This window comes from Gavialis gangeticus, unplaced genomic scaffold (assembly GCF_001723915.1).
Source record: "Gavialis gangeticus isolate Ggan-Ray unplaced genomic scaffold, GavGan_comp1, whole genome shotgun sequence".
Taxonomy (NCBI): Eukaryota; Metazoa; Chordata; order Crocodylia; family Gavialidae; genus Gavialis; species Gavialis gangeticus.
The window spans coordinates 46,364,691-46,374,047 of record NW_017729024.1 but is presented as its reverse complement, the minus strand read 5'-3'; the positions used below and the strand labels follow the sequence as shown (position 1 = coordinate 46,374,047).

At 47.5% G+C, this 9,357-nt stretch overlaps 1 protein-coding gene across 1 annotated transcript in view; it reads left to right on the top strand.

Annotated features, from left to right (window-relative positions):
* The window catches only part of SUSD1 (sushi domain containing 1), a 115,458-nt gene extending 106,107 nt beyond the window's left edge, over positions 1-9,351 (top strand). Inside the window, exons 17-19 of the mRNA XM_019518199.1 lie at positions 1,786-1,825; positions 3,763-3,856; positions 8,830-9,351. Coding sequence (XP_019373744.1) covers positions 1,786-1,825; positions 3,763-3,856; positions 8,830-8,965 — 270 coding nt within the window. The 3' untranslated portion in view covers positions 8,966-9,351. The remainder of the gene's footprint in view (positions 1-1,785; positions 1,826-3,762; positions 3,857-8,829) is intronic.
* The last annotated feature ends 6 nt before the right edge of the window (positions 9,352-9,357 follow it).

Sequence of the window (9,357 nt, the reverse complement as noted above, 5' to 3'; positions counted from 1 at the left end):
GGGGGGCGGGGGGGGGGGGGTGGGGGGGGGGGGCAGAGGTGACCCGAGCAGGGTGTGGGACCCAGGGCCAATCAGCCCACGTGGGGCCCCACTCTCGATCCTGGACCTGAAGAAGCTGCCACCGCCATCGGCAGCCGCGACATCAGCAGCAGGGGTAGCTAATGGCTGGATGTGGAACCGCTGCTCTGCCCAGCTCTGTGGGACCCCCAAAAGTGCAGGGCCCAGGGCAGTCACCCTGATTCGCCACCCCCTGGGATGGCCCTGTGTGGGGGGTTTGGAGCCTGGAGAGGGGGGACCCTGCACACCCTGGCAGGTTGCAGGGTACTGTGGGTCAGGAGTGAGGGGCAGCAGCAGAGTGGGGAGGGCTGTGGCTTGGGAGTGAGGGGCAGACACGCAGACAGACACACAGAGACACAGACACAGATAGGCAGACAAACACACAGACAGTGCTGTGCCGGTAAGTCTGTGGAGGGAAAGGGGTGGGAAGAGAGGGAAGGGGCAAAGTGGGGCAAATTGGGGCTCCCACAGTGAGGGAGGGAGTGGGGCAGGTGCTAGGGTGAAGGGGTGACCTTTGCCTGCTGCCTTTGCCCCGGGAGCCACTCAATGCCATGTTGTGCCTCTTGCCAACAGGTGGGAAAGGGATGCACGGGGCATCTGGCGTATGGCTCTTGAGGCAAAGGTAGCAGGGCATGGAGCCCCAGCTTGCAGTGGGCAGCCTGCCTCTGCCCCATGCACAAATCTGGGGGGCACATGCCCCCTATGCCTCCTCCTGGGGTGTACACAGTGGCAGAGAGCACTCCCCTCCCCCATGCCTCCGAATGAACCTCCTGCAGCTCCATCCCATTACCTGCCCTGGCCCTAGTGCCCTATTGACCCCAGCACCTGCCCCTGCCCTATTCCCTCCCTCACTGTGGGGGCCTTGATCTGTTCTGCATTCAGCGTGTTCTACATTCTACATTCTGTTCTACATGCAAGCTGCGGCTGCTCACGTGTGTCTATGCATGCCCCCACTCCCTCCAGCTGCAGTCGCCCAGAGCCCACTCCCAGGCTGCCCTGCAGTCCTCTGCACTGCCACCGCTGCCCCACTGGGTGGCCCAGAGGCGGCGGAGCAGGGCCCAGGTGCAGACTCCAAAACCATGTGCACGATTAACTCATTAAAAAAAGTTTACTCAAATACCGATTAATGCGTTAATCGTGCACTTTAACAGCAATTAATTGACAGCCCTATAACATTTGTTTCAAAATTATAAGGTGCTATGTGGATATTCAAAGGTGAAGTAAATATAATAAAATATGTTATTTGAGAAATCGTAAATAACAATGTAATTCAATAGTCCATGGTCGCATGTTCATGCTTACATGCATGTGGAATTATAACTACATGGGTAGCCTTAACTTTGATGTTTCGCAGGTTTTGGACATTCAACAATGAGCTTTAAAGTTTTTTTCATAGGGCTTTTTTGCATGTGTTATAAGAAGAAAGAATGTGTGTATCTAAAAGAAGAGAACTAGGATTTTTTCTCTCTAATCTAGTGGGTTTCAAATTTCTGCAAGGTTCAGAACTCTTTCACATCACTGCTGCCGCCTTTGTGTCAGCTCATGCGGTCATATGGTCCAGGCAGGCCAGCTCTGCAATGGCGGTGCACTGCCTAGGCCCACTGTGCCATTATCCCCAGTCTCCAGTAATAGATTCATTTCTTGTTTGAATGCCCTCCCATTTGGTATAGACTCGTTGGTAAATTGTTCTATGAAAACCCAGTGATTTTCTTATGCTTTCCTTTTCAGGTGAAGACACAATCCTGTGCAGTTTGGGCACAACTTAAAAGTAAGGCAGTTTTTCATCTGCTGAAAAAACAGAAGCTTGTGCAGCTCTGCATAGTTCTCTGTCAGCTTAAAACTAGCAGTTGCTGCAGCAGTTTTATAAACAGCTAGTAATGAAGGTACATGGAAGACTGTAAGGATCAGAGGCAGAATGTTTGCTTGGTTCTATAATATTTACAGGGCTGGATTTCTAAAAATGATATTTCTGATACTTTTCACAACTTCAAAAATTAAGCTGCAGCTTTTCACGCCCATCTTCTTGCCTGCTGAAAAACTGGGCATAATATGCCCAGTACTTGAAAACTTTGAAACATGGGCAGCTGGTGCCTTCTGAGTCGGGGGTGGGGAGCACCAGCAGGTCATGACCCGGGGGCGCGTCCCCCAGCAGCCAGCCGGTGACCGGGGTGGATGGGGAAGGGGTTCCCCAGTGGCCAGCTGGCAACTGGGGGCTCTGATGTGCTGCCAGCAGAGCCAATTTCAGGGGGGGCACTACTGCTCTCTGTGCCCCCCTACCAGCTAGAGCGCTTGCTCAGGGGGACACCAGTGCTCTCAAGGGGGGCACATGTGCCCCCCCACTCCCCCGTGTCTCACCTATGCTTTGAAATGCACATTTACAAGGCTTCCAGTGCATTTTTAAAGGCCTGTTTTGAAAATTTGGGCTACAATGTCCTTCACTATTTTTTAGCTTCTAGAAACCATCTTTAAGGTGTCCAGTTGAGCTTTCCTCTTTAGGAGAAGAATTGAGTCACAGAAAGATTGGAAAGGCACACCCCATGCTGATATCTTCTGAGCAGAAGATGATGGGGAACAGTCTCCATGCTACATTGAAAATTTTGGGGACCCATCCTTTATGGGACCCACCGTTTATGCAGTTATGTATTTACACCCACCTGCTTCATTTTCTTTCTCTTGAGGCACACCCTTGTTTTAGTTCTTGATGAAAGGTTCAAGGATTATGATACAATTTTCAGAAGTGTTCAGCATTGTTCTGACTGCTTTCAGTGGGAGCTCACCAGTGCGCAGAACTGGGTATACACCAAAAACATTTAGAAAATTTCCTAATGCATTACAGCTCTGTTCTATGGTTTAGACCTGTAATTCATCATTGTGGTGAATGAGTTCTGTATCTAGATAGTCCTTCCTGCTGTGGCTCAAGTGACAATAAAAAGTTCCTAGCCAAGTGGTAATTGTAGATTTTGTGATATGGAAGCTCATCCTCCCTGCGTACACCCACGGAACAATTCCACCAAATAAGAATGTGCCATTTTTGTTAAGTCATCCTCCCAACTGCAACAAGCTCTGACAGGACACAGGACTTTAAAGACATAGGATCAATGATCTAAGAGTCTGTGGAGATTCTGGAAAGAAAGTAGTAACTTGTGGCTGCCATAAAAGGGAAAGGTGGTCAATTAAATATTTTTCTGATTCAAGCGAGATGTTCTCACATCATTCTTACTAACTTTAATATTTGTGCTGCAGCAGGTCTACCATGCCTATGTTTGACTTCCATTCTGCTACTGCTGCCACAATTGCCATTCAAAAAAAATAGTGCCAATACTGAAAGAATTAGGAAGTGAGGGTTTGAGCTGGTAAATGAAGCATTAGACTCTGCTGGTCTTGGGGACATGGGCTAACCTGAAACAAGTTGATGGTGAAAGGGAAAAATAGTGATACCAATTGTTAAAATTAAAAAAAAAAGGAAGGCAGGTGTGGGTATGGACTGCATAATCCCTTTTGAATAATGTGTTGTTAACGTCATTTAATCAGTTGGCCACTAGCCATGGGTTGGTCATCTCTATTACTACTTGATGGAGCAATAAATGAGCATAAGAGTTTTGTTACGCTGCTTTAACTTTGAGCCTACCCAGGCGGTGAATCACAAGACCCAAGCCCTGCTGTTTGGTATTTGTTCATTTGAATTGTTTGAAATTTCCCTTTCAGATATATCACCCACTCTAGAGCCCTTGATTGCTGTTGGACTAGGGTCAGTTGCTTCTGTTTGCTTTATACTGCTCCTGTCCTTCTCAGCAGCACGGTATGTACATGTTAACAATTGATTTCAGTTTGGTTTGTGTATGTTGTCAAACAGTCTTTATTAACCAGCCTGCTCATTATAAGGTCCCTCAAGTGGTTACAAGCTTCATGAACATTTCCCAACCAGCTCATCTTTGTGAGACAAATCCATATCTTGATATGACTAGCCAGTAAAATACAAATTCATTTGTTCTCAAGTTTTGGGGCTGGGGAGTGAGGGGAAGAAGTGGAGGAAATAAGGGTGTCGTTATACATTACGATTACCGTGTGCTAGCTCTATCTAAGGAATGCTTGACAGAGTTGAAGTTAGCACATGCTGTGAGCAGTGGCATGTTAAAAGTTAATACCCTCTCCAGTGTGCATAGCTCTGACCAGCCACTAGAGAGTTGGCAAGCAGGGCCATGGCTAGGAGTTGCCAGGTATGCTCCATTTCTGCCCCACTTGCCAACTCTCTAGCAGCAATATAGGGCAGGGAGGAAGGGGAAAATGGGACAGCACCCCCCCCTCACCTCCCCTGCTATCCCACACCACTTAGATCACACACTCCACTGCCTGTATCAAACCACACTGTCTCTCTCTGCTGAGAACGCTCCTCCCCTTCCCCCCTTCTTCCTTTCCCCCTTCCTCTGCACCCTTTTTCTTCCCCTCCCGCACTCCTGCAGCTATCTCCAGCTGTCAGTTCAGGGCATAAGAGTATGGAGGATAGCTAGTCCATGTGGGGACAGCTGGGAGCAGTGCCTCTTGGGATACTTGAGGACTACAAATTGCAGGTATTAGCCTTGTGGAGCAAACTGAAGTTACTACAACATGAGCTGCCTAACACGAGCTAAAGGTCATCCTTGCCTGAAGAGGATTAACTCTGAGCTTACAGACTCATAGAAAATTACTCCCCCTCTATGCGACACTGGTCAGGCCCCAGCTGGAGTACTGTATCCAGTTCTGGGTGCCACACTTCAAGAGGGACATGGACAGCATGGAGAGGGTCCAGAGGAGGGCCACTCGCATGATCAGGGGGCAGCAGGACAGGCCCTATGAGGAGAAGTTAAGGGACCTAAACCTGTTCAGCCTCCACAAGAGAAGGCTGAGGGGGGATCTAGTGGCCTGTTATAAACTAGTCAGGGGGGATCAGCAGGCATTGGGGGGCCCCTGTTCCCCCCAACACTGCCAGGAGTGACCAGGAATAACGGTCACAAGCTGACAGAGGGTAGATTCAGACTAGACATCAGGAGGCGCTACTTCATGGTCAGGGCGGCTAGGATCTGGAACCAACTTCCAAGAGAAGTGGTGCTGGCTCCTACCCTGGGGGTCTTTAAGAGGAGGCTAGATGAACACCTTGCCGGGGTCATTTGACCCCAGTACTTTTTCCTGCCAAGGCAGGGGGTCGGACTTGATGATCCTCTCAGGTCCCTTCCGACCCTACAAACTATGAAACTATGAAAATTAGGGTTGGAAGGGACCTCAGGAGGTCATCTAATTCAACCCTCTGCTCAAAGCAGGACCATCCCCACCTAGATCATCCCAGCCAAAGCTTTGTCCAGCTCGTAGGGTACTTAGTTCTTCTTTTCCTGCTTTAATGTGTTTTGTCTTAAGACCATTAAACATGTTTGAAAGGGGATGTTTAACTACAGCCAAAACAAACACAAAGCAAAGAAAAGGAGGTTCTCTAATGGATGCAAATGAGGGATGTAGGTGCTAAGGTGCACAGCTGACAGCTTGGAGGTTGCAAGTTCAAGGCTACAGCAGAAGCACTTATGGCCTGGCCCGTCAGATTCCAACGAATCTGCAAGTTCTGTTAAATACCTTGCCACAAAGACACAGGAAAGGAAAGGAATTTGAATGAGAGGCATTTCAATTTATTGGGGGGCTAGATTAAAGTTTATACTTTGCACTGCTGTGAGGAGAAAGTAGCCATGCCTATACCTAGTCTGTCATTACTGTCAGTGGTCAACATTCAAAAATTCCCCTTCACTTAAATGTGTCTTTCATCCTGTCTCTCAGTATGGCTTTATCCAGTAACATTTCTTTTGGAGAATTTTCTGTTGCTCTTCTCACATCCAATAATCTGTGTTTTTCAAGTTGCAGGATACAGTTTTGATCAATGTATATGTATTCAGAATGGCACAAGAAAAGAGCTTTCATCAGGAGGCAGGGAGTAGAGCGGGGGGTGGGGGGTTTTATTTGTGGGTATCTAAATTTTCATCGGTCTCCTTTGATTGCAGATTCCGAAAGTAGATATTCCAAAGCCTGTGTGTGCTCTTGTCTACAATTAATGAAGAAAGTAATATCAGTTTTTCCTTAGCAGTAGAGCATAATAAACTATAAAAATTTAAGGTTTGCCCTCATTTATTTATGTGTTTATGAGAGCGGTAGTTAGCTGTGTTAATCTGAAGTCAGATGGAAGATACCACTTTTGAAAGTAACTGGTTCAGAAAAGTATAAGCTTTCATAGAAATAGGCTGTTGCTTACAAATGTTGTGCTTCTCTGAACCAGTTAGTTTCCAAGTTGCCACTTTGCCCTGCTTTCTGACTCTATTTTTGGGAACGTGACTTCTAAGGTAGACTGAGCTAGTGGGATTATTCCAAGGTCTGTGCTGACTTTTGATAAAGGACCCGTTGAAGCAAAAAATACATCCAGAGTTGTATTGCCAGTACGAGGGATCTGCAGTTGTCTCAGTTCTAGGAGAAATGGACAAAGCAAGCTACTGAGATATAGACACTGTCTCTGCAGGTATTGGGATGTAAACACCAGGGAGAGAGAAGAGCTATGTAAGTGAAAGTATGATGTTTGCCCAAGAATAAATGGGTGTAAAGTGGCTATGAATAAATTCAGGGTGGAAATTAGAAGAAAGTTTTAGACCACCAGAGGAGAGAGTTTCTGGAACAGTCTTCTGACAAGAGTAGCTGAGGCAGACCACCCACTTATTTCTGTAAAGTGACATTTGTTAAATCTGAATGGGATTACAGGGTGTGTTTGGCTGCAGCACTGGTGTGCTAGGCTGCGTGACTCAACTCAGAAGGGCCATGCCAGTCCTGTGTTCCTACAGTCGCAACGCACTCACCTGAGTGAACCCGTTCTCCCGTTTTGGTGGGGTCCAGTGGAGTGCTCATCAGAAACTAGAGCAGTCCTTTCCAGAGATATCCTGGAGGGAAACACCCTCTGCTGTTCTCTGAGGTGCCACTCGGGATCTCATTAGTCTGTGAGTTCCTGCATATGATGTGTTTTGCGATACGTTTTCCATCCTCTGGGAAATCATCAAGCAATGGGCCACAGCCCAGTAACAAGCAGCTAAAAGTTTTACCCCAACCCCAGCTTGCTTATTGATTCTCCAATGAGATTACACAATCATTGTATGGCAGAGCAGGTGGGCTGGACCTGCACCCCTTGCTTTCAGCTGCCATACAGCCTCACAAGCAGTAAAAGTCTTTGAAGCAAACATTTCAGGCAGAAGGCAGGGAAAGCTGGCACCTTATAGACTAACTGGTTGAGAGAGGCATGAGTTTTCCCAGGCAACGGTCTGCTTCATCAGATGCCATTTCATGTTTCACATGTTCCATAGCATCTGACAAAATAGACTGTAACCTGCAACAGCTCATGCTTCTCTGACCAGGTTAGTCTGTATGGCCCCCTCTACACATGCAGGTAAAAGCGTGATAGGATCTAATGCACAATCCACACAATGGTGCCTTTTGCCATGCCACACATGGCAGGAGGCGTGTGGGGTGCAGCCAGGTCTCTGAGTCCTGCATGGAAATAGGCTCACAGTCCTGGCTGCAGGTGGGATGGAGCCAAGGTTGTGAATCCTGTCAGCTCTGGGACTACAATCTCCCACACCAGGGAGATCGCAGCTGCTGCAGTCTCCCAGCCATGGGACCACCACGCACCTCCGAGGCAGGGAGATCCCAGCTGTGCCCTGCCGCTGCTGAGTCCCAGCTACATATGCCAATTAAAGCTGGATAGCAGTCATCTATAAAGTTAATGCACATTTTTGAGGTCTAACTTTATAACTGGTTGGACCTTTCTACGTTGTGATGGGTACTTTGCACATGTAGTTGGTCTCAGTTTACCTGTTAATTGCAAAATAGCTGTAATGTGTAGAGGGGGCCTAAGGTGCTATCCTGCTCTTCTTTATTCTTTAACTTCAGGCTAACATGGCTAACTACCTCTCTGATAAACCTTTTTTTTCAGATTTTCGACTACTGGACTGCCTGTGATGTTGTGGGATATTATTTTTGCTTCTAATGGCAAGGATCCCTTTATTTTAATATGCACCAGCTTCTTTTTAGTGCCAAATGCCTGTGGTGTCAAGAATCCCAGAGGCTGAGATTATGAGTTTGCACTGAAAAACTCCACTGCCAATTACAGTGGGAGTGCCTGCATGAAGAATTGCTCATTGCTTTCAGGAAGGGAGCCTACCATCCAGCTCAGAGAGCTTGCATTTTGAGTGTTCATATCCACATAGAATAAGAGAACTCTTCATAATTTAAAAATAGTCGTTAGCCCAATTTTACTTATTAATGTTTCTTGTTGTGCCCTCACATCTTTCTAATTCCCACTCGTGATATTTGGCTTTCTGCTCCATGTTAGTGCCCATGCAGACATGTAAAGGCAATGGCCAGACTGTGAAACTCTTGTAAGCTAGGCTTGTACCTGAGCTTTCTGGATGCCAAGGTTAATCTAGGTCAGTGGAACAAACTTTCAGTAGAACCTTGCCTTCAAAAGTGCATTTGTAATATGCTGCAGCTCTTTACAGTAGGTTAGTGGTCCATGAATATGCTGCTCTTTGAATCTGAAGTCATATCATGCTTAGCATTTATAATAGCACCTTATAGCTTCAAAGTACTCCGGAAACATATCCCTCCCCCCGCCCCCATTTATCTTACCAATAAGATAAATGTGGGGATCCTGTTACTCATGGCTTGAACTTTTATTTGAACGTTTGGTTTTTAACTGGATTTTCCTCCTCTCTTCTCCAGCTTTTTTCTCTACAGAACAGTACCTGTACCTCCAACTACACTGGCCATAGGGATGTCTTCCAATGAGACTGTACGTTTATCCAGTACCCAAGAAACAGAAAGGGGTGGGGATCATCTCATCTTTCACAGAGATTGACAATACTTCCCTTCTCAAATGCCTTTTTCCCCCAGCACAGGTGACTTCTAGGGGGGGCATGGAGGGGGACCGTGCCCTGCCTGAGATTGGTTGACACTGCCACTGGCTTCTGCGTGCAATCACTACTTGTCATCACCCCCTCCCTCCCTCCCTCCCACCGCCACCACTGGTGGCTTGTGCAGGCAGTTGCCACTCACCGTCGGCAGCATCTGCCGGTGGTTGCCAGTTGCCACTCACAAACACACCCCCTCACCGCCGCCAGCTTTTGTGGGCGGTCACCGCTTGCCACTCCACCACTGACACTGCCGACACTGCTGCCCACAAATGGTGCCCCTCAGTTTTGGGAGGCACCAGTTGTTCGTGTCTCCCAGTACCCTCTGAAAATAAAATCC